This window comes from Acomys russatus, chromosome 18 (genome assembly GCF_903995435.1).
Source record: "Acomys russatus chromosome 18, mAcoRus1.1, whole genome shotgun sequence".
Lineage (NCBI taxonomy): Eukaryota > Metazoa > Chordata > Mammalia > Rodentia > Muridae > Acomys > Acomys russatus.
The window spans coordinates 9,681,626-9,708,369 of NC_067154.1; the positions used below are offsets into that span (position 1 = coordinate 9,681,626).

Here is a 26,744-nt window from a genome sequence, read left to right on the forward strand (position 1 = left end):
TAAATGCTATTGAGCTTAGGAAACAGTTATTGTTTCTACTACATAGAAAAACAAGATCAGTTTAGTTTTACACTGTTGGCTCTTCTATCCAGATGTAGGCACTGGGAAAGCCCTTGAGAACAGTCAATATGGAGAGAGTAAATAAAAAAATGTTTACTAATCCTGCCTCACATATCATGCTATCTGAGCCTTGGAGCCTCCCTGAAGTGAATGGAGCAAGACATAGGAGGAAAGTGAGGCTCAGTGGCCTAAAGCCTGCTAGGATCCCTCCTTTTCTCCCATGAGGGACCGTCTGGGAGGCAAGAAGTCCTGCCCTTTACCACCTCCCCTTCCTCACAACAGTACCTGTCAGAAAAATCACTGTGAATCCCCCAGCCAACGGGCGGGAGTTGGGTGGAGTAGGGTGGGGAATCTAGAGTCTTCTTACATAAGAGTCTGACCACGGTGACTGAAGGAGAAAACCAATAGGTCCTAGGGCATATGACTAGATATTTTTAAAGGATGGAGGAGGCGCTCTTTTAAAAAGTGGTCTTGGTTGGTTGCCTATTTTTCCCCTCCCCATACTGTCAAAAACGAAATTGTCTTGATCATGCAGGAAGACAGCAAATCAGGAGAGGTTTGCAGGAAACCTCCCCACCCCCCACTGCCCAGCTCCCCAGATGCCGTCCTTCATAGGGGCGAACACTTAACATTGCATCTGGTCTGCCAGCCCTTGGGGTACCGAGGATTGCGTGTGGGCCGGTGCCTGAAGAAAAGGCTATTTACCCATCCTCACCTAAGAACAACCCAGCCCAAGCTGGAAACCCCGGGCACACGCCCCCTCCTCTGGGCAAGGGTTCCTTCACCACGACTGCAGATGGGTGTGTCCTTGTGCACCAAGGAAAAAGGGCCGGGGTCCCAGGGCCCCAGAGACAAACAGAGCAAAAATTCATCCTCAAATCTTGCCTTAAAACCCGTCTTTCCTATTTGAGATGCCTTCGAATCTGAGTGCCCCCTGGGTCTTAGCTGGCCACACGCTGACCAATGCAATCGCACAGCATTATATAACAATGAATTTCCTTAGTAATTCTCCTTGCTTGGGATTTCCTTGGGGAGTGTAAAAAATTGGACCCGAGAGATTTTTTTCTTCTTTTTTTCTTTTTTTTTTTTTCTTTTCTTTTCTTGTTTACAGTAAAAGACGCAAAGAGAGAAGGGGAGGGCCGGGGCACCACCCGCTGCATCCTCCAGCATCACGAATTCCTCGCAGAGATGCTTGGCCACGATGGAGGCCCTGAACGAGGCCGGCACATCGGCCGCGGTGATCATTGTCTGGGACCGGCCGGGCCATCTGCGCGAGTCGCAACCAGCGCCATTACCTCCACAAGCCGGCTTGCTGCTGTCCCCAGCGCCCACCCGCCCAGCCCGCTTTGTATGCGCCACCACAGCCGCCTCCCTGGTGGCGGAAGGGGCAGAGAAGGAGGAGAAAGCGAGCCGGAAGCCTTGCCAAGACCCCAGCCCCAAATTAGAGGGGCCCTTAGGTCCTTCGCGTCCACAAAAAGCTCCCGCCCTTCTCTGTTCTTCATCGAATCCCGATCCTCCCTTCCATCTGCATCATCCCCGCTACACCCTGCCCTTTCCAACATCCCTCCGCTGTCATGACGCCTCCGGGTTGGAACTCGCTCCTTCTCGCAAGAGAAAGGCTCCAGAAAGCTCTTTCTGGAGGGGGCGGAAGACACACACTGGAGGACCTGTTTTCCCAACTCCCCACCACCGAGCTCTGGGAGCCCAGGCTCGCAGCACGCAGCCGGAGAACAATATCCCAGCGTCGACCATGCATATTCAATCTGGCATCCATTTGCTTGCACCCCGCGGGCAGCGCTGCAGCATCTCGTGCTGACAATGAAGGATACAGCGGATCTGGCGCGCTACACAAGGCTGCCTCCAAGCACTCCCGAGACTATTTCAACGCCTTGCAAATTGCGTGCCTTAAAACTGTTATTACATCTCCAACCCCCACCCCCACCCTTCACCAACAATCGCCTCCGTAGGCAACAAGAAGGAAAAGAAAAGTTGAGTCTCTTTCTCTCCTCCGCCTTTAAAATACATTTCTTAGGTATTCTATGTCTAAGGTTGCTCGCCTTTCTCAAGTATCAAACTTACCGTGATGCGTGGAATATTTTTCTTCCCCTGATAAGACATCTCTCCGGGGGAGGTGGGTAGTGTAAATTTCAAGAGGACAGCCTTAAAGCAAAGATAGCTGGAAAAATGACTTGGTTTAAAATATATATGTAAATTTTTGCAGGAAAAACGTACAATCCCTTAGCTGGTCTTTCTGTTAGGAGATTTCAAAACTATAAGAGACAAATCCAATCCTCTGTCTCTTTTCCTCTCCTCCAACACAGATCCAGCTAGGGCGGAAAAAAAGAAAGAGAGGGAGAGAGAACAGGAGGGAAGGGGGTGGAAATAAACTACAGCAATAAAAGCCTTGGTTCCAGTCGGCGGACACTGCGCATGCGCCATCAGCCACTCCCTTTCCTCCCAGGCAAAAGCCATCCGCTTCGCGAGAGACACTCACGGATTGGCCAGGATCGTGGGATATGCAAATGAGAAAGGCGGGGCGGGGCGCAGCGCCCAGGCAGCCACTGCTGCAGTGCGCGCTGGGCGCGGTGCGTGCGCCCGAGTGGGGAGCGCGCCTTTCGCGCCCTTTCTCCGAGCCCGGGCGGGCGAGCGGGGACTGCGCTTGGCAGCGGCCCCAGATGCTGCATCTGCAATGCAGGGCATAATGAAGGGGTGATCGTCCCGGGAGGGTGAGGAGGGGGCGCAAGCCTGAGACGGAAGGGTTTCGGTACGGCCCGGGCCCGCGCGCCAATCCGCGGAGGCCGCCGCTGCAGCCCCGCGTGGGGTGACTGCGCAGAGCCAATGGCCTCGCTGGCGGCGAGCGCGCGACTGCACCGCGGCCTCCCCCGCCCTGCTCGCCTGGCGCAGCCTCCGCCCTGCTGCGGCAGGGGACTGCCGGCTGGAGGAACACGGACAGCATCCGGGAAGGTCGTGGGCTGCCCAGCACCAGACGCCCCGCCCTAGACCAGTTTTGTGTATGTGTGTGTGTGTGTGTGACTGCAGACTATCCAAGATATGAAGGCCAACGTCTGTGGGGCAAAAAGGGCCCAGTCTAGCACCCCAGTCGCCCTCTTGGCTGGTACACCAAGACTGACTCCTTTGTGTGGTTGCGGTGCCTGCAGATCTGAGGAGGAAAAGCTGCTGGGACTTTAGCTACAAGGGAGTCCTGAGGCCAAAAGCGACATAATGGGTTATGACGGAGTAAGAACAAGAGATAAGAGAAGTTATATCCCACAGAAAGGAGAAACTGAGTCATGGAGAAATGTAACCTCTGGTCACGAATGTCATTCCAGGCCTCCCTTAGTGGCCCTAGTGGTGATAGAGGCCTGGGAGCCTTTGACTGTGTCAAATCAGGAACAATCCCAGAGGAAGGGAAGAGCTGGTGCGGAGGACCCGAGGAAAGGTCTCCAGACAGATGACAGAGCTTCTGCTGAGGCATGGCTTTGACCTTCTCACCTTGAGATCTAAGTGTGCACGTGGTCACTGCTTAATCTAGGTCATTGGGCAGTCTTCGAGAAGGGTGTTATCTGTGCAACTGGCTCACACCTACTCAGCGATGATTAGCCAGATAGATTTATTCTGGAGCTCTGTGTGTTCCCTGTTTGTTTTTGTTTGTTTGTTTGTTTTTCTGCTCCTGGCCATGGTAGAGGTTTTCTGTCTTTCTAACCTCAAAGGAGGTGTAAAAGTTACCCTTTCAATTCCTGCCTTAAAAGTCTAGGAGGAGGAGGGGGGCGCTGTGAGGCAAGAGGCAGGCTTCACTCCTGGCCAGTTCCTTCAAGTTCGATTTAAGCTATGCATCTTGAAAACGGAAGCCAGTCCCTGCTTCCTGTTCCAACTGTATGATGTGCACCAGCAGGGCAAACTTGATAATCCTAAATACTGGTGTCAGCCAGTAGGTGGGCCCTATAATCCCAGCACTCAGGATGCTGAGGCAGGAGGACCAAGACCCACCTAGGCAATATCATAGACTGATTGACAGAAATAAAGCAAAAAATATAACACTTTGCTCTCTGGGAAAGGCAAACTGTAAGGTCCAGCTATAAAGTCAGTGGGGGAAGGAAAGCCCTATTAAACCATGGAAAAATAACTACTTGTCAGACAAGGATAATGAGATTCAAATTAATTTAAACAAAATAACCTCTAGTTACAGTTACATTACGTTGTTTGTTTTTGAGCGCTTTCCTGCTCTTGATCTTAATGAGTTTAAATACATGGTGTTATTTAGCGATTTGCTATGGAGCATTTTGTTTGTCTCATCCGTCCATCTTCTTAGTGTCAAGCTCCTTCCTACAGCCTTCCTACACAATGGCCTTAACCCATGATAATTGGCATTTCTTCCCATAAATGTCCAGAGACAGAAGGCTAAAATTGATTTATCTGCGGCACTAACTGGAGCATAAGAGAATATTTGGCACATAGAAGGCCCAGAAAAACACAACTGTAATTAATGAAGGAAAAAAATTGTAGTTTGCATATCTTAGCAAACTTACTACTCAGTTCCATGCAAGAAGATAAAGGGGGGCAGGGTGGGGGGGTGGGAAAGAAGCATCCACAGTGACAGATGGGTTAATGCGAACTCTATTTGTTAACTATCGTTAAAGACACCGAGTGGAAAATTCCTAGGAAATCATTATCTGGAAATAGGATATTGGAAGCTGGTCTCCAGCCTGACTTCTGGGTGTTTAAAAATTAAATGTGTGGGGGCTGGAGAGATGGCTCAGGGGTTAAGAGCACTGTCTGATCTTCCAAAGGTTCTGAGTTCAATTCCCAGCAACCACATAGTGGCTCACAACCATTTATAATGAGGTCTGGTGCCCTCTTCTGGCATGCAGACATACATGCAAACAGAACACTGTACACACAATAAATAAATATTTTTTTTTTAAATTAAATGTGTGGCAACATGGGTGAATCTATTCTGTATTCGCTATCTCTTCCAAAGCCCACCTCCTTGTAATCCCTCACCCAGCTCCAAGAGAGGGCAAGGAGTGGGGTCTACCTGAGAGTACTGGGGGAATAAGCTGAGGGGTGAGTTGGAGACGCCCTGCCAGGGACTGCCTTCAGCCCTCACCGCAGTCGCAGGCTCCTCCCCCTGGCCTCCCACCCTATCCCCATGCTCAGCAGGTTCACAGAGCTTCAAAGCAAACCTCTCCCTGCAGAGAAGAAAAAGATACCACCCAGTAGTAGGGTGCTTGCCTAGCATGCCCAGTGCTCCGTTGAGTTTAGCTAGGCCTGGTGGCATAGGCTTGTAACTGCAGCTGCTCGGGGGAAGCACAGGTTCAATGCCAGCCTGGTCAACTTACCAAGACCATATCTCAAAATAAAAAAAAGAGGTGAGAAAGCACATTTCTTTCACTTCTGGTTTTTGGTTGGTTTTTGTTTTGTTTTTTCTGTTTGGTTTTTTTTTTTTTTTTTTTCCAGAAAATGTAGATGCTATCCCCTGTACTGACATAAATAAATAAATGAATAAATAGGCTTGTTGCTTCATTGATAAGGTAAAATCCACAGCCTCTCCAACATTACCACCATGGCAAAACCATCCCAGGCTCAGTCGTTATTTTGGCGTTGTCACTGTGCTGGGACTTGCCTCTGGCCACACCACTCCCCTTCCCCAGGTCCGCAGAACCACAGCAGAATTCTGCTCACAAAGCGTATTCTTGTCGGGAGAGGGAAGAGGAAGCTGCCTATGTCCTTATACTGTTTGTCCTAACAAAACCGCCGTGTTTAACTAAGCCAGAAATCGGGGAGGTTCGTTAATCTTTTAAGATGAACCTCAAAACCATCCAAGGTGTCCCAGGAAAACGTCTTCACTACTACATTTTCGGAAGTTATATTTTGGAGAAGAGTGAGGAAGAAGGGCTCTAACCCAGGGCCTTATGCTTGGGAGGCAAGCACTCCACGGTGGAGCCACACCCTAGTCCTCGGGAGCTGCTGCTTTCTCCACTCCATCTTTCCTCTTCGTGCTTATGTGATACCTTTGTCCTATATACTGTGTGGTGCACCCCAGCAGCCGGCCTGAGGGGAGGGTCAGTCTCCGTTTCTTTTCTTTTCTTTCTGTTACAACGTCTTACTGATTGCTCACCCTTATTAAAAAAAAAAAAAAAAAAATGCAGCCGGAGGACTCCAGTCTGTGAAAGGATGGGTGTGCAGACGGATGGAGTCCACATAACACCCGTTGGGCCTTTATACAGCGTTTACACCAGGACATGGAGGGTGTGGGCTGAGGAGGCCGTCGTTCTGATGCACCAGGGTGACTGGCTGCTCTCAGTTCCTCAACCGCTGCCTAGTGTGATTTCTGTCCAGGCCCACCCCACCCCCCACACGGTTCGTAGTTTCATTCCCTGCCCCCACCCCCCAATGTGGGAAAGCTGAGGTACCTATTTCTGCTTCTGCAGCACCCGGGGGCACAGTGTTCAGAATGTCACAGAAAAGGGACACTGGGAAAACAAAGTGCTGACGGGAAGATCGGAACCTAGATGTTGCCAAGAAGAAAAAGCCACGAACCTCTGCGCCAGGGCAGCCAATAGTTGCACAGGGCTGCAGCCTCCAATGTGGTCTGCAGAGGGTAAGATGATGGAGCGCCCAGCAGAGGGAGTCGGGACCCTGCGTTGCCAAAATCAAAGGGCTTTGGCTACGACGCTCTGCGGCAGAGGAGTACAGGCAACGTCGGTTGCTTCCTCGACTATGGAACCCCAAAGGGCCCAAATTGCCAAAAGACAGCTAAGCAGCCATACATGAGGCCAGCCCCACTACCACCTCCAGACGGTGACCAGTGAGGACCATCGGGGAAGTCATACACTGGTTTTTTCCCCCAGAACTGAGTAGATATGAACTGCCCCTTTGGGGCCTGGAAGAGTCCTGAGGGTGAGGCCAAGAGGGCTCAGAGGAAAGCAGGTACTGCACAGAAGCAAGTTTTCTCTCCCAGTCTCCACTTAGCACAGATACTATCGAAAGGACCCTGCATTACACACCTTGCACCCCAATGTGTGTGAATATAGATTGTCCTTGGGGGGGGGGGGTCTCTGTGCCTGCTGGAGACGTTAACAGCACCTAGCTCTGGCCTTCCTGTCTCAGGTCTGCCCTCTGGTGGCGGATAAGGAGTATGCATATAGTTCTCTCCTTGATCCCGGCGGGATGGACTCCACAATGGGAGAGAGCCTATAAGTTAGTTGTCCTAGAGTCCTTAGCCTGTCTGCCCAACAGAATCACCTGACTCTAGCTCCATCCTCAGGTCCAGAGTCTCCCACAGCCAAGTTCAGGAAGATTATTCTCCTCTGGGCACTGAGGCACAGACGCAAACCTTCTAGTTCTGAAAGAGGAAACTAAGAAAAGAACATGAGCTAGCAGGAAGGTTTTACCCCTACTCAGAACTTCTGCTACTCCCCCAAAGTGCAACAGGATCTGTTCTTTCATTCTACAAAAGAGTGCTAAAGATTACTGCTAGCTTTCGACTTGCCTGGTTTCTGCTGACAATGCAATCTGCTGTAATGCTGCTAGATAGCTAATAAGGCAGGGAACAGCGTCTATTGCGCACAAACCCATCCAGTCCCAGTGCTGAGATCTTAAACACATTTTCCAGTGCAGGTGCAGCTCGGTGGTAAAGTTTGCCTAGAATATGCAAAGCCCTGAGTTCGATCCCTAGCACTGGCAACATTCAAATTAAATACATTTTTTTAAAAATACAATACAAATCTTTCCCCTTCTCCAAGCCCTACAAGATGTGTTTTGGCATTCTATCATATAAATGGAGAAATTAAGGCACAGAGAGGACTGCAGTCAGGCACAATTTCCCACTAGAGTGAGAGAAATATTCAAATCCAAGAAGCCCCATTTGTTGAACCCAGGCCCTGCCTTGTATGAGAGGAAGACACGACTGACCTACCATCTCTGTCTCCACTGGTTTCTAGCCCTGACCCTGACTCCTAAAGCACTTCCGCTTATCCCCCAAGTCCATCCCTTTCTTCTTAACCCCCACCCCAATAGAAACTGGCTTCTCCAGGCAGCCCTGGACTTCCTATCATGAGAACCAGCACAGACGGACACTAAAGTTTAAAAAAAAAAAAAAAAAAAAAACCTTAATGGTTCTCCCCACTGACAGAAGAATGTTTACCTCAAAGGCATATGGAAAACCAGATGTACAGTGGGTGTGACTGTTTGTACATTCAGAGCACAATAGGCAAAATTGGCGTGGAATGGAGAAATCCCATACTGAACCAACACTGTCAGCTCTTCACTGCTCACCAGAATCACAGCCCAGAAGAGCGGCCCATGTGTGCACGCAAGAGAGCAAGCCTCTGCCAGGGCCCTTTCCTCTGATGCCCAATCTTACCGTACCGTCCCCCACAACAACACTTCACAAAGCAGCACTGACAGAGTGTTGCAATGTGTCCATGTCTGAGCGCAAACCTCCACTGGAGTGTGACCCCCTCACCCCATGTGGCTGTGTGGAGCCCTGCGATATAGCTAGAGTGATTGAGGGAGTTTGGTGGTTTTGGTTTTGTTTTGTTTTGTTTTTTTAAGGCTTATTTCATCCAAATTAAACTGGCTTTCATGTAAAGACCCACCTGAGGCTCTTACAAATCTCTCTTGTGCTCAAGTCATAAAACCTGAGGTCTGTCTGTTTCAGCTGCAGTATTCTTTCTGCACTGGCTGCCATCACAATGTCTAGACTTTCAATCTCCATAAAATCCATACATACACGTTCTGTGTCCTCCCTCTTCTATCTTACCTTCTCCTCCTTCCCTCCCCTTCTCTCCTTCAGTCTCATGACCTCAGTGACTCGGCCATTCTCAGAGCTACCCCAGCCCTCGTTCCCTCACTACGCCATCAAGAGTGAAAGAATCCCTTCTTCATTCCCAGGTAGACCCCATGGTCCAATGTCTGCACTGCACCCTTCCCTTACTCACCCTGGCAGATGTCTTTGATTCTGTCACCCTGCCCCCATCTCTCAGTTAATGGCCTTGGGGAATTCACTTTCTGCTCACTAAGAACGTAAAGCTGGGCTGGGTAGTATTGAGCTCCTGAGACTGAGTCACACACACCTACCCTTCTTCCCCTGCCCCACTTTATCCTTTCGAGACAAGACTTCACCATTATAGTCCAGGCTTGCCTTGAACTTTTGATCTTTCTGCCTCAGCTCACCCAAGTGCTGGAATTACAGGTATGCGCCACTCTTCCCAGAGTACAATTCTCTTCTTCCCTGCAGTCAGAAAGGAAGAGGTTGTCCAGCTGAGGACTATTCCAGAAGCTGTGTTGGTTCCTATTCCTTTTCTCTCTCCTAGATCTTCACCTCTTGCTTCCTACTCTTTACTCCCTTGACCTTGGGGAAATGTTCCAGCCCTTTCACTAGCCTAGGCTTTGTGTCCTCAACAGCTCTTGCCTTGTCGCTGCCCTTCTTTCATGGCTCTACTTTGGCAAATGCAGTCTATTCTCATGGTCTGAACTTCCTCAGCTTCCCTTCCTATTAGCTTCTCAAGTCATGACAACCGGCATCTTTCCCTGCTCTGTTGAAAGATAGCTAACACAGAATTGGCAACTGGTCAACCTTAGGAGTACTTTTTAGATATTTTAGGCTAAGGAACCTGGCAGTGACACTTAACTGTTGTCTCTACCTATTTGTTTTCAACAACTATTAGCTTGTTAGTGTCCACAACATATTACTAAATGAATAAAAGTAAGTTACGGGGCTGGAGAGATGGCTCAGACGTTAAGAGCACTAGCTGCTCTTCCAGAGGTCCTGAGTTCAATTCCCAGCAACCACATGGTGGCTCACAACCATCTATAATGAGATGCGGTGCCCTCTTCTAGCCCGCAGGCACACATGCAGGCAAAACACTATGTAATAAATAAATAAATCTTAAAAAAAAAAAGTAAGTTACAGTGTATTATTATATATTATGACCTCATTTTTTTTAAAAAAATGAATAAACCTGATTTTAGAGCATTTAAGTTCACAGAAACAAAATGAGCAGAAAGTAACAAGAGCTCCATATTCCTCTCCCACAAATAGTTTCTCTTATTATTAACACATTAGCATCTTATGTTCCATGACAAATTTGTTACCATTAGTGAACATATATGTGTTTGTGTGTGTGCAAGGTCATATATACATGCATGTGTGTGTGTGTGTGTGTGTGTGTGTGTGTGTGTGTGTGTGTGTGTGTGTGTGTATGTATTCAAGGTCTCATTCTAGCCCAGGCTGACCTGGAATTTACTATGTAGCTCAAGCGGCCCTCAAACCCATGGCAATATTCCAATCTCTACCCTCCCAAGTGCTGGGATTACAGGCATGAGCCACCATATCCAATTTGACACATTAGGATTAAAGAACATGACTCACACTAGAGTTCACTCTTCATTCCTGTGGTTTGGTTTTTTTGAGACAGGATGACATGTAGCACAGGTTGGCCTCTCACTCACTGTGTAGCTGAGAATGTAAATGAACTCTTAATCCTCTGCCATCACCTCTCAGGTGGCAGGATTAGAGCCATACACTACCATGCCCAGCAGCTTCACTCTTGACTATATGGTCTATGGGTTATGAAAGTCAGTGACATGTAACCACCATTACGGTAGCATACAGAATTGTTTCATTGCACTAAAAAAAGGCCCCTGCACTCTACAGATTATCACACACACACACACACACACACACACACACACACACCCTTGGCAAACACCAATCTTCTTGCTGACTCTATTGCTTTGTTTCTTCAAGAATATCATGTTGTCCAAATCATAGGCAAGTAGCCTTCCAAAATGAGCCTCTTTCATTCAGCCGTACATGGTTAGGGTTCTCCAGGTCTATTCACAGCTTGATAATCCCTTTGCTTTTATCAGTAATTATTGTATCAAGTGGATAAACTGTCTATCTGCTTCTCTATTGGAAGGCATCTATCTTGGGAGCTGGAGAGAGCACTCAGGGGTTGAGAGCACTTACTACTCCTGCTGATGGCTCAGGATCGGTTCCCAACACCCACACGACGGCTCACTGCCACCTGTAAATCCTGTTTCAGGGGATCTGATGGCCTCTTTTGTAATCTGAGGGCACTGCAGGCCCATGGTGCACATAAACTCATGCAGGCGAATACGTGTATGCATTAAGATAATAACAAAAAAACCCCAATCTTTCAAAAAAATATTTTTAAAAGGTTTTTCAATTATGACCAAAGCTGCTGTAAACATTTCCATGCAGAGGACAGTGGGTCACCTGGCAAAAGCATGTGTAGTTTTGTAAGAAATTGCTCAGCTCTCTTCCAACTTGCTTGTTCTGCTTTTCATTCCTGCCATGGAATAAGTGAGAGATGCTGCTGCCTTGCATGATACAGGCATCTGGCTTGCCTTCAGGGTGAGTTCTTAGCACCTTCATCAAGGATTGGCTGGCCAATGGGGTGAAGGGCTTTCTTCTTCTTCTTCTCCTCCTCCTCCTCCTCCTCCTCCTTCTTCTCCTCCTCCTCCTTCTTCTCCTCCTCCTCCTTCTTTTAAAATATTTATTTATTATTATGTATACAGTGCTCTGCCTGCATGTACACCTGCAGGCCAGAAGAGGGCATCAGGTCACATTATAGATGGTTGTGAGCCACCATGTGGTTGCTGGGAATTGAACTCAGGATCTCTAGAAGAGCAACCAGTGCTCTTAATCTCTGAGCCATCTCTCCAGTCTTCTTCTTCTTCTTCTTCTTCTTCTTCTTCTTCTTCTTCTTCTTCTTCTTCTTTCTTCTTCTTCTTCTTCTTCTTCTTCTTCTTCTTGTCTTCTTTCGTTTCTTCTTCTTCTTCTTCTTCTTCTTCTCTTCTTCTTCTCTTCTTCTTTTCTTCTTCTTCTTTTCTTCTTCCTTCTTCTTCTTCTTCTTCTCGTCTTCTTTCTCTTCTTCTCTCTTCTCTTCTTCTTCGTTCTTCTTCTCTTTCTCTTTCTTCTTCTTCTTCTTCCTCCTCCTCCTCCTCCTCCTCCTCCTCCTCCTCCTCCTCCTTCTTCTCTTCCTCCTCCTCCTCTTCTTCCTCCTCTTCTTCCTCTTCTTCCTTCTCTTCCTCTTCTTTCTTTTCTTTTCTGTTTTGGTTTGTTGTTGTTCATTTTGTTTTGTTTTTGTTTTTGAGATAATTTCTCTCTGTAGCCCTGGCAGTCTTGGAACTCACTTTATAGATGAGGCTGGCCTTGAACTCAGAGCTCCACCTGCCTTTGCCTCCTGAGTGCTGGGACTAAAGGTGAGCACCATCACTGTCTGGCTCTTTACTTTTTTTAGTAAAGGTTGTTATTGGTGTTGGTAGTTGGTTTGGAAGATTTTGTTTGTTTGCAGTGCTGAGATCAAACCCTGCCCTTCACACTTCTAGGCAAGTGCTCCACCACTGGTCTTCATCTCCAGAACACATGATTTGACTTCTAGGCACCATATTTAGTTGTGCCTCTGTCTTTATGACATTATCACCACAGCTTGTAACATATTTTGAAATCAGAAACTTTGATGCCTCCAGATCTGTTCTTCTTGCTTAAAAAACCTGCTTAGGTTGACACTCTCCTTGGTGATTCTGTGTTAGTTAAAACTGGTTTCTATTTCTTTAAAGAGCACCAACAGAATCTGAAGGAAATCACTGTCTATCACTAGCTTAGTGATACAGATAGCTTGTTTGTCTTTTTCCAGTATTCATGTGTGTGCACATGCTTTTGCATGTGTGTGAGTGCACATGTGTTCATAAGCATATGAAGGCCCAAGGATGTGGAATCACCCTCGAGAGTCAGGTCCCTCAGTCAAGCCCAGAGCTCACTGGTGTGGCCAGGCTCCAAGCATGCTCTGGGGATCCCGTTCTCACCTTCAGAGGCTGGAATTACAGGCTGGCCACCACACCTACCCAACATTTATCTGGATTTCTGGGGATCCAAACTCCAGTCCTCATACTTCTGGGGGCCAAGCATTTTAACCTCCAAGTCATCTCTCCATCCAGTGCAGATATTTAAAAATATATTAATTCTAAAAATAAACATGAGATTCCTTTCCATTTATCTTTGTCTTCTTTAATTCCTTTATGAAGAGTGCGTAATTTTCAACACAACACAATGTACAAGTCTTTCACATTTATTCCCACATATTTTATTCTTCTGTTAAGATATAAATGGAATTGTTTCCTAAATTTCTTTTTAAAGATAGTTTATTATATACCAAAGCAAGATTGAAGTCAGGCGTGTGATCCATGCTTGTAATACCTGGACAAGGGAGGCTGAGGCAGGAGGATCACAAGTTTAAAACTAGCTTAGACTACATAGTAAGACTTTGTCTCAAAACAGTAATTTTTTTAAAAAAAAAATCAAGATGTCTATAGCTATAGCTATAGACATAGATATAAATGTAAATGGATAGATAGATGATAGATAGCTGGGTAAGCAAATAGATCATTGATTGATAGATGATTGATGATAGATAGATCTTTGATAGGTGATAGGTATGTAGATAGATAGATAGATAGATAGATAGATAGATAGATAGATAGATCTTTGATAGATAGATGATAGATATCTGTGTAGGTAGAGATAGATAGATAGATAGATAGATAATAGATATGTGTGTAGGGAGAGAGAGAGAGAGAGAGAGAGAGAGAGAGAGAGAGAGAGAGAGAGAGAGAGAGAATTTATTCATTGGTTCTGATGTTCCAGTGAATCTTAATACAGGCAAATTGTCTTCAAAAGGCTTAGGCTATTCTTCCTTTGCTCTGAACTCAGAGGAAAACTTTTGGATGTCCCCATTGGTTATGGGACTAGCTTTGGAAATGCCCCCACCCCATTCTCTGTGGTGTATACATACATGTGTGTAGGTAGAAGGAGACCCGAGGAGAAAGTCAGGTGTCCCGCTCCATCCTTCTCCACCTTATTCCCTTGAGACTAAGTCTCCCACCGAATCTAGAGCTAGTCCACATTTAGTTGAGCTATTTGGGAAGGATTAGGAGGCGTGCCCTCATCAGAGGAGGAGTATCAGTGGGAGTGAGGTTTGAGGTCTCCACAGTCCATGCCAGGTCCAGTCTTTCTCTCTCTCTTTCCCAGCACGCTGCCCGTGGATCAGGGTGTAAAGCCCTCAGCTACTTTTCCGGCACCCATGCCTGCCTGCCTGCCTCCACGATGATAAAATACTAACCCTCTGAAACTGTATGCAAGCCCCCAATTAAACGCTTTCTTTTACAAGAGCTGCCCCCACTTAAACTTTCTTAAAGCTTTCTTTTATAAGAGCTGCCTTGGTCATGGTGTCACTTTGCAGTGGTAGAAAAGTAACTAAGACACCTTCAGCTCCTTTTTTGTTTTGGCTTGTTTTTCTAGACAGAGTTTCTCTTTGTAACAACCCTGGCTGTCCAAGAACTCGCTCTGTAGACCAGACTGGTCTCAAACTCAGAGACCCATCTGGCTATGCTTCCAGAGTGCCAGGTTAAAGGCATGTGCTACCACTGCCTGGCTCTAAGACACCTTCTATACCTGCTTGATTGAGAGGCTTATTAATGAACAACTGTCAGACTCTACAAAAAGCTGTTTTGCGTTTCTTTACATGGCTTTGTAGGGTTTTTCTTTCACTTTGTCTGCATGTTGTAGGTTGGTTTGCCTGGGTTAAAACATCCTTGTATTTCTCAAGCAAATCTCACCTTGTCACGATGTGCAGCCATGTGAGGTTGCATTTGGTTGAGAGCATTTATAAGTATCTGTGTTTATTAGGAATTCTGGCCCGTGGCTTTTTTTTTCCCCCTAGTAGTGTCTTTGTGTGATTTTGAAATCAAGGCAAACCTGTCATGACTCATGAAATGAGCTGGAAATCGTCCCCTGGGTTTTGGTTTGGGGAAGAGTTTAAGAAGGCCTCACTCAACTCTTTGAGCTGAGATGTTCCCCATGGCATGCAGACATTAGGCTCCTTGAGATGGCCTTCTGCCTGTGTGACAAAGTCATGGTCAGCGAGACCCCTCTAGGTTTAGTTAATGGCCACACTTACTATCATGCTAATGCTGATCTCCACAGCACAGGAACACTCAGAGCAGCCACAAAGAGTGTGTGTCAGGAGGGGATGGCACGGGTTCTGACACTTGCCACACTTTTCTCTGGTCTTCCTCAGCTTGTGCGTGCCATTCAGTTTCTTGTTCCTGCATTGTACCCCAGAACTCTTGCAGGTCTCCTGCACCCAGTTGTCTGCTCTCAGATTCTGTGTTGGGTCACTGGTCACTGGAACATCCTAGCATGCCATCTTGCTGGTGATACACTTCCCCATAAAGCATAATATGTTTACTAGTCAATGTTACAGCTACATCTGGCAGCCGCACCATGGCCAGTGATCAAAGCAAAACTGACTAGTAATGGAACACACTGACATCTTGTACCCCATAACTTTGGAAAGTCTTGGAGGAGACCTGGAATCACTTTAAGAAGCTTGCTGAAAACATATAGATCACAAAGAGCCACCTGATACATTTCCATTGAGTGGCAGGCTACAAATTAAGTGACACGTAATCTCCATTAGGTGCTAGAGTCAAAAACTCAGGCAAAGATTAATTATTCTAGATTGAAATACTAAGGAGACATGAGAACTGTTGCCTTACACGGTGGATCCACCAAAGGCCATCAATAAACAGCAGTGTAATGTTCAGAGTCTCAGGGGAGTAGGAATGGTACCGTGTCAGTGGTGATTTTCTGACTTTGGTCGTGAGAATGGTCTTGTGTTTTTAGGAATGCACGCTAGAGTATCAAATGATGACAGAGCAACAAGTTGACAGCATATTCTCAAGTGATGCAGAAAAAAACATATAGTTGGGGAGTGCAGGGGTGACAGAGAGAGGGAGTGCACTAAAACGTCAGCAATTAGAGAAGCTAAGTGAAAAATTAGCATATCCAAAGTCTTTCTCATTGTTGTTGTTTCTTTCTTTGTTTGTTTTTCTTACTGTGTTTCCCCAGGACTTCGAACTCACTGTGAAGACCCCGATAGCCTTGAACTTATAACAGTCCTCTGCTTCCGCTCTCCAGCACTCTTGTGTACTACAGATGTGCATTGCCATGCATGAGTTCCAAATAATTTAAAACACTTTTAAATGACTTTTAATACCAAAGTCAATCCTACAAAAATACTAAAAGCTACACACACACACAAACAAAACAAAACAAAAAAGCCTCACAAAGGCTGGCACTTGGGGCCCCTTGCTTCCTCATCCTGAAGCTCTGAGTTTACCTTGACCCTGAAGCCTCTGGGGCAGCTGGCCCAGAGCTGGCTCTACGACAATGGAAAGCAAATATCCAAGGCCATGCCTTTATAAAACTGATATGTTTGTCCCTACACTGAGGCAAAAGTTCACGTCCCACATTCCCTTTTGTATAAACAGATCAAAAGCATAGTAGATGGCCTTCAAGATGGGCCAAGAGTAGGTAAAGATGCTTCCCCAGATCTTAAGACTTTGCCCCAATTATCTAAATATTTACACAACAATATGAGTTCAATGGTAATTACCTGGGGTTTTTTAGCCCTTAATTTAGTTATGAACATATTAATTTAAGTCACTCATTAGAAAATCATCTTCGAAAAAAAAAAAAAAAAAAAAAAAAAAAAGGCTTTCCATGGGTCTCATGGGAATCTCCAAACAACCCAGGCTTTGCTAAGACTATAGTTTGTTCTCCACAAACTGACACCAAGACCCCACTGCTAAAAACCACAGCAACACCCCTTTGTCCCAGCATCTTTGGTACAGGAAGGCATTCTGCATGCTATCAAAAGAGAAATGTGAACACCACGCCAGCCTATCTACAATGGTGTGCCACCTGCAAAACATGCTAGGACAATGGTGGCACAAAGCTTGTGGGACTAGGCAACCAATAATTGACCTGACTTGAGGCCCATTCCATGAGGCTGAAGCCATACCTGACACTTCACGGGCGAGCAAGAAACTAAGATTAGATGGCCCAGGAACCTAAGACAAAAACCAAATAATACTGGTATTAAAAAAAAAAAAAAAAAAGGAAAAGAAAAATAATGTAGTGATAAGATAACTCCTAATGATGCATTCTGCCACAGTCATAGATCAGTGCCTTCTTCAACCATCACCAGGGAAGCTTCCTCCTGCAGCAGATGGGAACAAATATGGAGACCCACAGCCAGACCTTGGAACACGCAGCCCTGAGTGGGATGTCTTCGTCAAATCCCTTGCCTCAGAGCTCAGGGGAAGATGAGATGGGAAGAATGTAAGGACCAAGGCGGATGGAGGACACTAAGAATACAAGGCCCTCTAAATCAACACGAGTAAAGCTCATATGAGCTCACGGAAACGGAGGCAGCGCGCACAGGGCCTGCATGGGTCTGCATCGGGTCAGCTGTGCTTGTATCATGGCTTCCAGTGAGTGTTTTTGTGGGATTCCTGGGTGGGCAGACTAGTGAGTCCTTATTCTTGTGCCTTCTCCTGGGCTCTGGTCTTTCTGTTTGTTTTGTCCATCTTGGATGTGTTAGTTTTTGTTTTATCTTATATTTTTATTTTGTTGCATTAAAATAATTGATTGAATGAATCACTGAATCAATGAATGCCAGGAAACTAGGGTAAAGGTTAGCAACTGAACTGCCATTTATATCTGTTAGAGAGGAAAAATCTGTTTCCTCCAATGGAGTGACACTGGGGATATCAACCACTCCAGGACAGACCTCATGCTGAGGAGAAGCTGACTCCACAGGTTCTTTTGTTTTGTTTTTTAATGAGTGTGTGTGTGTGTGTTTGTGTGTGTGAGTGTGTTTGTGTGTGAGTGTGTGTGTGCTTTTATATGGTTAAAATTAAGTGGAGATTACAGTTTATGTATGTGTATGTGTGTGTTCATGTATGTTCAGTGTGTCTATGTACAGGTGCATGTATGTGTGCATGTGTGTAAAGGCCAGAAGACAACTTTAGCTATCCTTTTTCAGCAGCTGTTCATCTTGAGTTTTGAGATAAGATCTGTCACTGGCCTGTTTGGGGTTTTTTGCTTTGTTTTGCCTTTTCTTTTTGGGTGATTTTTTTTTCTAAATTTGAGGCATTTTGTTGTTGCATTGGGGTTTGGTTTGATTTTTGATAAAGATTTAAAGTGGATGGAGAGGAGGAGTATATCTGGACAACCTTGGAAGAGGGAAAAATTGGTCAAAATATGTTTAAACTTGAAAGTGTTTTAAATTATATATAAAGAAAATGTAACAATCCAGCTTCCTGCTACTACCAGCACGCCACACCTCCTCCCCCACTTCAGCCTCCAGTCTTCTGGACATTTAAGCCACAATAAACTCTTTGTTAAAAAGAAAAAGAAAAAAGCTCTTCACAAAAATATTATTTATTTATTTATATGTATGTGTTCATGTATGTACAGGTGCATGCATGTGCATGAGTGTGTAGAGGCCAGAAGACAAGCCTGACTGTCATTTTTTCAGCAGCTATCCACCTTGATTCTTTCTTTTCTTTTTAAGATTTATTTATTATTTATATAGTATTCTGTCCATACATGTGCCTGCCCACCACAAGGAGGCACCAGATCTCATTACAAGGGGTTATAAGCCACTATGTGGGTGCTGGGAATTGAACTCGAGACCTTCAGAAGAGCAGATAGTGCTCTTAACCTCTGAGCCATCTCTCCAGCCCCCCCACCTTGATTCTTGAGGGAGGATCTCTCTCTGACCTGGAGCTCCCAAAAGAGGCTAAACAGCCTAGCCAAGGAGCCCAGGGATCCACCTGCCTCCTGGGATTACAAGCATGCTCTACCATGCCTGGCTTCAAAAACAAAACAAAAAACATGGGCCCTGCAGGTCAACCTCAGGTCCTAAGGCCTACGAGGCAAGCACTTTGCCTGTTGAGATGTCACCACAGCTCCAGCCCCCACAACATCTTTGTAAGCAGGCATTAAGGTACATGTGGTCTCAACACTGAGGTTGACAACCGCTGCAGCCATAAGGCTGTGAGTTCAAACCCTGCCTTGGCTAATGAAAGAGAACCAGCTGGGCGGTGGCGCGCCTTTAATCCTAGCACTCGGGAGGCAGAGGCAAGCGGATCTCTGAGTTTGAGGCCAGCCTGATCTATAAGTTTTGGGTTTTAGGACAGCCAGGATTACACAGAGAAGCCCCGTCTCAAACAAACAAAAGAAAAGAAAGAGAAAAAAGAAAGAACCAGTCAAAACAAGCTCCATTACAGCTGTGAAGATAACCAAGTTTACCACACTTTTTTCACCAATCCCTGGAGTCCCTTTGGTGGCCCCAGTGAGGAGGTGGCCACATCTTTCTAGCTCTCACCTTCACCTTGTTCATCCACGCGGCTACACTCAGAATCACAGCCGTCGCTTCTCTCTATTGTACGTGACCCGAAATTTGCTTCTCTAGTCCTTCAATTAGGCTTAATTCCAAATTCCTGTTTGTTCAAACATAGTTTGCTCCCTTTCATAAATCCACTGTTCCATGCCCAACCCACCTAAAACTTCCCTTTTTAAAACATATAACCCGCACAGCATGTATAATTCAGACAGAGGAAAAAAATCACTAAAAACATGTATCAATGGCACGCTCATTCCAAAGCAATGTCAAGAAGTTAATAATCTCATCTGACTAGCTCATGTAAATAAATAACTGATTTATATCCCAAGCCATAAAAATGATGCGTGGGTCTCTACACTGAAACCAAAATCCAAATCCTCACATTCTGTTTTGCATAAGCAGATCAAAAACACAGTACTGGGACTGGTGAGAAAGGTCAGCAGGTAAATGCATTTACACCAAGCTTGGTGACTTGAGTTTGATTTCCAATATCCACATGAGAAAAGGAGAGAACTGACTCCCACAAGTTGTCCTCTGACCCCCACAACAATGACAGGCCTGTATACGTACACACACACACACATACACACATAAACACACACACACACAAACACACACACACACACACAATCAACCAACTAACAAACCTTAAGAGGTAACAGCTTTTTCTTATTGTTGTTGTTTTCCTCTTTGACACAGAGTCTAACAATGTCACCCAGGCTGGCCACAAACTGATAATTCTCCTGCCTCAGCCTCCCAAGTGCTGGGACTGTAGGAGTTTTCACATTGTTTCAGCTCCTTACCTAAGAACTTCAAGTAGTATACAATGAATCCCCTAAGCAACCCTAACATTATGGTCTCCATGTCTGTCCCTCAGGTTCGCTACTCATGTGATGGTATTTAGAGGGAGGGTCTTTGGTAGGTCATCATTTCATGGGGACTGAGCCCTCATGTACGGACTTAGCACTCTCATTTTATAAAGAGAGTGCAGAGCTGGCATGTACTCTAACTGCCTTGTTAGGGGGAGGGCGGAGCAGGGGGAAAGCTCTGGTATCCTTTGTGGATACAAGAAGCTTACAGACTGCAACCAGGAAGCGTGCCCTCACCAGAACCCAGTCATGGTGGCATCTGGTCTCAGACATGCAGGCTAAGCAGCCATGAGGAATAAATATTCAGTGTTTAAGCCATGACTCTGCGGTAACTGGTTCTCCCAACCCAAATCAGGACATCTTACACACTGTTCTTACCCTAAGCAATGAGAAAATTACTCATGGAAATGCTACTCTATAATATTCCCACAACAGCTAAGTCACAAGGTGTCTTAGATACTGTTCTATGGCTGGGAAGAGACCCTAAAACCAAGGCAATCGTGAAAAGAACTTCTATTCGCCTGTTTCAGTTGTTCTCTCGGAGGCTTATTGCCTCTGCCTGCTAACCTAGGCCTAGTCCTGGAAGCTTCTAGGCCTTATAACCTAGGCCTAGGATGTTTTCCACCTCTGAGATTTATTGCTTAATAAGCTTACCCTTTTTTGTTCTTACTCAGCTCTAGGCTGGCTGATTCAACTCAGCTGTTCTGTCTTACATTCCTCTCCCAGCTGACTTATTCAATCTGGCTTTTCTCTGGGCCTCTGAATTGCTCTGCTTGGCCTCAAAGAACTCCAGCAATCTTTTCTAATCTTCTGGCTCCTTCTCATTCTCTGGCTTGTTTGGTCTTCACCTGAGTCTAGCCTGTTCTCTCTCTCTGTAACCTTTCTCTCTACTACTGACCTAGTAAAACTACCTTCTCTCTCTCTCTCTCTCTCTCTCTCTCTCTCTCTCTCTCTCTCTCTCTCTCTCTTTCTGCATTGCTCCCTTAAGTAGCTTCCCTTTCCTTCTTGTGAGAGTTGGGTATGTTCTACTCTGTCAAATTTCCTCTGATTCATCACTTTTTCTACCACTCAATTAAACATCACTTTCAAACCTGGGTGCTTCCTTCTACAAACTAATTTTACACTCTTTGTTTGGGATTAACAGTGTGTACCACCATGCCTGGATACAAGCTTTTCTTTACCTGATACTTGCTGTATATCGGGCTGGCCTTGACCTCAGATCTTTTTGCCTCTGTCTCCTGGATTAAAGGCATGCTTGCATTCCAGCCGGATCACACAAACCTAGAAGGTGTTTGGATGTGATCTCTAGCTAGAGCAGCCGTGTTCTGAATTAAAATTCCTCTACAGCTAATCCTTATCATCATGATGAGGAGAATGGGGGCAAACAGGCAGGCATGGACTACAGCAGTAGCTGAGAGCATCTATCTGTTCCACAGCCATTGCGGGGGTGGAGGAGTGGGGTGGGAGGAGCAGGGGGCAAGCTCAAGCACTCACTGGGGGTGGTGTGCACTTTTGAAACCTCAAAGTCCACCTCCCATGACATACTTCCTCCAGCAAAACCACACCTACTCCAGTAAGACCACACCTCCTAATCCTTCTAATCCTTTTGAACAGTGCCACTTCCTGGTGACTAAACCTTCAAATATTTGAGCCTATGGGGGCCATTCTTATTCAAACTGCCATATACTAGGCAACGCCATTCTCAGACTGAACTCCTTTGTGTAGTGATTCAACCATGTATATCTGTGCAGTATAGTACCATTCAGCCCTGAAGGAAGGAATGGATTACTGGCACGTGCTGCAAGTGGCCCTTGAAACATTATGCTCAGGGAGAGAAGCTCATCACCAAAAGCTATATTATGCATTTGTTTTCATATAAATAAAATCTCCAGAATGAACAAATCCACAGTGGCAAAGAGGAAATTAATAACTGACAGAGGCACCAATGGAGAAAAGGGGGACTTTTAACAGACCTCTTGGTTGGGGGTGGGGACAATAGAAATGCTTAGTAAATATTCGATGATGGTGCACAGCTTATAGAAATAGTAAAAGCTGGCCAGGTGCTGGTGGTGGCATGTGCTTCTGATCTCAGCACTAGGGAGGCAGAGGCAGGAAGATCTCTGTGAATTCACAGCCAGCATGGTTACAAAGAGAATTCCAGGACAGCATGGGCTACACAGAGAAACTCTGTCTCAAAAAACTAATAAGAAACAAAGAAGGAAGAAAGAAAGAAAGAAAGAAAGAAAGAAAGAAAGAAAGAAAGAAAGAGGGAGGGAGAGAATGGGTGGGAGGAAGGGAGGGAGGGAGGGAGAGAGGGAAGGAGAGAGGGAGGGAGGGAGGGAGAGAGGGAGAGAGGGAGGGAGGGAGAGAGGGAAAAAGCTACTGTGCCGCACAGGTTAAAGAAGTGAGTTTTATAGTCAGTGCACTCCATAAATTATCACAGTGATACTTGCACATCTCTGTGTTCATTGCTGCTCTGTTTGTGCCAGCAAGAAAATAGAAACTACCAGATACACAGACACTGATGAGTGGAAACTGAAAATGTATTCATATACATAATGACATTGTGGCCAGCCATAAAGAATATGAAATTATATTTATTTCTGTAAAGAATGTAAAATTCTGAAATTTGGAGGAAAATAGATCTGGAAAGTATAATATTAATGATATGTCCCAACCCCAAAAAGACAAAACCTCATGTTCTCCCTCATATATGGTTCCCAGTCCATAATGCTCAAAAGGCTTTAAGTGTGGGTAAAACCTAAGAAAACTAGGAAGGAAACTAAAAGAGGATGGAAACAGGCAATAAAGAATCAGGGGTTGGGCGAAAAAACATACAGGACATGAAAGAGACAAGGTGAGTGCTGGGATTACAGGTATGCCCCCGCCATGCCCAATTCTCAAGGATAATTTTAAGGTATGTGGATATATGTCAATTAAAATATGCTTTTGCCAAAACCCAGCTATCTCCAGAAGTTACTCTTCCCTAACTTGCCGTACATATTGTTGGCACCAAAAAGATGAGACTTAAGTGTTCTGCCCTCTGACTCGAGCCCCATGCCTTCCTCACCCTCAGAGCCATGCCACCTCTGCACTGGAAGGCAGACGCCTCCTCGTGAGGGAGCTATGTCCTCATCTCCATTGTCCTGACCACTGCTGGGACCTCTCTTACTATCCAATGTGTCCAGGACCTCTCCTCACTATAAAATGCGACCAAGGATCCCATTTTCCCCAAAACAAAAGAATATATGAATGCAGGGGACCTTGCCTAACAGCCCACTTGCTTTTCCTGAATACCCATCAAAGTCCCTACCTACCCCTATTCTCGTCTCCTGATCCACCCCACTCACAGCACATGACAGCTGTCACAGCCCATGCTGTCCTGTGGAGAAAGTTCAGACTTGTGGAGCAGCCAGTCAGGGGAGCAGCCAGTTGGTGGGGCAGCCAGTTGGTGGGGCAGCCAGTTGGTGGGGCAACCAGTTCTCTAAGTTTAAGGCCAGTCCAGTCTACAAAGTGAGTTCTAAGGACAACCAGGGCTACACAGAGAAATCCTGTCTCAAAAAACAAACAAAACAAATGCTATATAGCCTCAGCTAGTTGATTATAGGAACATAAGGACTAAGACAGGCCTGGACGATAGTTCTGACATCCTCTTTACTTTAATTTTAATTTTTGTACTCAGAAAAAGTTTTGATGCACACATTAAATTTGATATTTGACTGCTCTCATTCTGGAGCTATCCTTGGCTTTCAAATCACCCTCCCTCACAGAAAGCCAGTATGTGACACCCACATAAAATGTCCCTCAGGAACCTCACCCTCAAAATGTCCATAGCGAAGTCAGTCTGAGCTCTCTTCGGGCTGCTCCTCCTGCATCCTGCTCCCTGAGTTTCTGAATCTCATTTTATCCAAGTGGGGAACAGAGAGACTGCCATACCCTCCCACTCTTTCTCAGCTTCCTCCACCCCACGATCTCCCACCAGCTCCTCCATCTGGAGCCCGTCCCCTCCCTCCCACAGGCCCCGGTCACCACCATCCCATACGTGACCTGTTACAGAGCCTCCTGCAGCCCCTCACTCTCACTGCTGTCCACAGAAGCCCTCTGAGAACCTCGTCTATGGTGTCACTGTCCTGCACTGCACCCACCCCCCAGAAGCATCAAAGCCAGCATTCTAGGATGGCCAACAAAATTCTTGTCTATTCCCCTTCCCCATGAAATTCCCAACAGTTTGTTCCCCTTGGCTCGGTACTGCAGGCACACAGGCCCCTCTGCAGCTCAAGTGTTCTAAATAACCCTTCCTTGAGAGTCTCTTTCTTCTGTCTAGAACTCTCTGGAGCTTCCTAGCCAACTCTTTGAAGTCTTCATACAAACTCAGAGCTCTTCTGTAAGGGGAGCCTCCTGGGCCACGCCCTATTCACTCTGGTAGTTCTGTTGGTGTTTTGAAGACTCTCCAAACTATTTTCCCTGAGGGCTACAACATCTGTCTCTTGGTGTCTAAACAGCTGCAAGCTCTGCATCCAAAGATGATAGAGAAGATGAAATCGGCACAATGGTAGAAACTTGTAGCTTTTTTTTTTTTTTTTTTTTTTTTTTTTGGTTTTTCGAGACAGGGTTTCTCTGTGTAGCCTTGGCTGGCCTCGAACTCACAGCGATCCGCCTGCCTCTGCCTCCCGAATGCTGGGATTAAAGGCGTGCGCCACCACGCCCAGCCTTGTAGCTATTCTTGTTCAAATATTGTGTCTATTGTTATTTAAATCATTCGATTTACCGTTGGGTTCGTTTGTTTTAATGAATGAATTCTTCTTACCAGAACTATGATTTTGTTTTATAATTAGAGATCTGAAGTGATGTACTTTTATTTCCTTCACTTTAAACCAATCATGAAATTTCACAGTGATTTCTGGGGTGGGTGGGGCAGAAGGAAGGCGCCAGTTAAAAAAGATCGAGGCTGTGGCCTGGTTGGTCTGAGCCTGGTTGAAGCAGGGGAGGCCACACTGGGGAAGCGGCAGGAGCACGGACTGCCCCGCTGGCAGGTAGGTGATGTTCCCAGAGCGCCGGGAGAGCTGGTGTGTAATGTCCTCAGGGGCCTCCAGCTTTCGCAGCTCAATCAGGCCATCACCAGCTGTGGCCAGCAAGTTGGCGATCAGCTCAGCTGCCTTGGAGTCGCCCTCAGCAGAGATAAGTTGCCTTCTGCTGCTGCTGCTCAGCCTTTTCCACCACAAATCTGGCCCTCTCCGCTTCCTGCCGAGCCACCTGTTTGGCTTCCACCGCTTCTGTGAACTCCTTCCCGAAGGTCAGATGTGTCAGAGACACGTCATCCAGAATGAGCCCAAATGTTGCCGCTCTCTCTGTGAGGTCATCGCTAGCCTGCCTGGAAACCAGTTCTCTCTGGGTAATCAATTCTCCAGCATCGAAGTGAAGCGAGCCTCCACCGACTTGAGGATCTCTGTGGTGATAGATGGCAGCACCCACGCATCATAATCCTCGCCGATGCTGGTCTAGACACGAGGAAGCCGGCTGGCCACCGGCCAGAAGAGGATGCGCAATGCAATGCTAACGTTCTGTAGGTCTTTGCTTCAGATAATGACTGGTACATTCCGTGGTCGAGAGCAGCAGTCAAAGATAATTGGTTTCTCTACTCAAAGGATGAGAAAGTGAGTCCCCCCTACCACAATGTCCTGTACTCCACGGAATCTGTCGAAGGTGACAGGTCTGTGCCCAGCATCCATGTTATATAAGGGAGAGTTCGCCATGCCTCCTGCAACTGCCAACGCCAGGCCGAACTATCCTATGGACTCAAACACCTTGGCAGCCATGACTCCTGTTGCAGCCACTCACACCTGCTTTCACTCTGACCGCCACATGAATCCTCCCCCCCTCCTCCCACGACTATGATTATTTTTAATGAATGAATAGATATTTAGTCCCAAGCCTTATTCTCTAATGTGAAATGTCCATACAAGCCATGAAGACAAAAGCCCTCAATACTTTTTAAAGATGTAAAGGAACTCTGACATAACAGGACGACAAAAGAGACAGCTGGCAGAAGACTGACCGTGCGGCTTGGTGGAAGTCAGCTATAAAATGGGTGAAGGCAAGCCTGCGCACTGTCCTCTAGGTCTGTCTCTTCATTACACAGACTGGAGCTGCCAGCTCCAAGCTAGCCAGCACCAAACTCAAAAACGCACACATCCAATGACCTTACATGTCCTCAGTAAGCCTCAAACCATTCCAAGCTTTCTTCTCTACAAAAACCAGACCCAGCGTTTGCTGCCCAGAGCTAAGTGATGAGCCAAGTGACCACAATTGTCCCCTGCTGCTGTCACCTTCCAAAGCTTGTTGACTCAGAAACTCAATTGGACACAGATCTTCATCCCACCCCGGATACCGTCCCCCGTCCTCTATGCACGGGTGGTGGTCTATCCTTCTCTCCGCTGGGCCTCCAGCTGTGGAGGAGTTCCTGTTTCAGGAGTGTCTCAGAATGCCCACCCCTGCCCCAGTAAAGCTCACCTTTGCTACTGTTGAGTCA

At 46.3% G+C, this 26,744-nt stretch overlaps 1 protein-coding gene and 1 pseudogene across 2 annotated transcripts in view; both read right to left on the minus strand.

The window, feature by feature from the left end:
- Dpysl2 (dihydropyrimidinase like 2) overlaps positions 1-26,744 on the minus strand; it is a 103,297-nt gene that overhangs the window by 58,484 nt on the left and 18,069 nt on the right. Inside the window, exon 1 of one of the 2 annotated variants that reach the window (XM_051160749.1) lies at positions 2,140-2,463. The exons of the other annotated variant lie outside the window; for it this stretch is intronic. Within the exon in view, the coding sequence (XP_051016706.1) occupies positions 2,140-2,178 (39 nt within the window). The 5' untranslated portion in view covers positions 2,179-2,463. Of the gene's footprint in view, positions 1-2,139; positions 2,464-26,744 lie in introns of those variants that run through there. 2 annotated transcript variants of the gene reach the window in all.
- On the minus strand, positions 2,551-26,031 carry LOC127201954 (prohibitin 1-like; annotated as a pseudogene).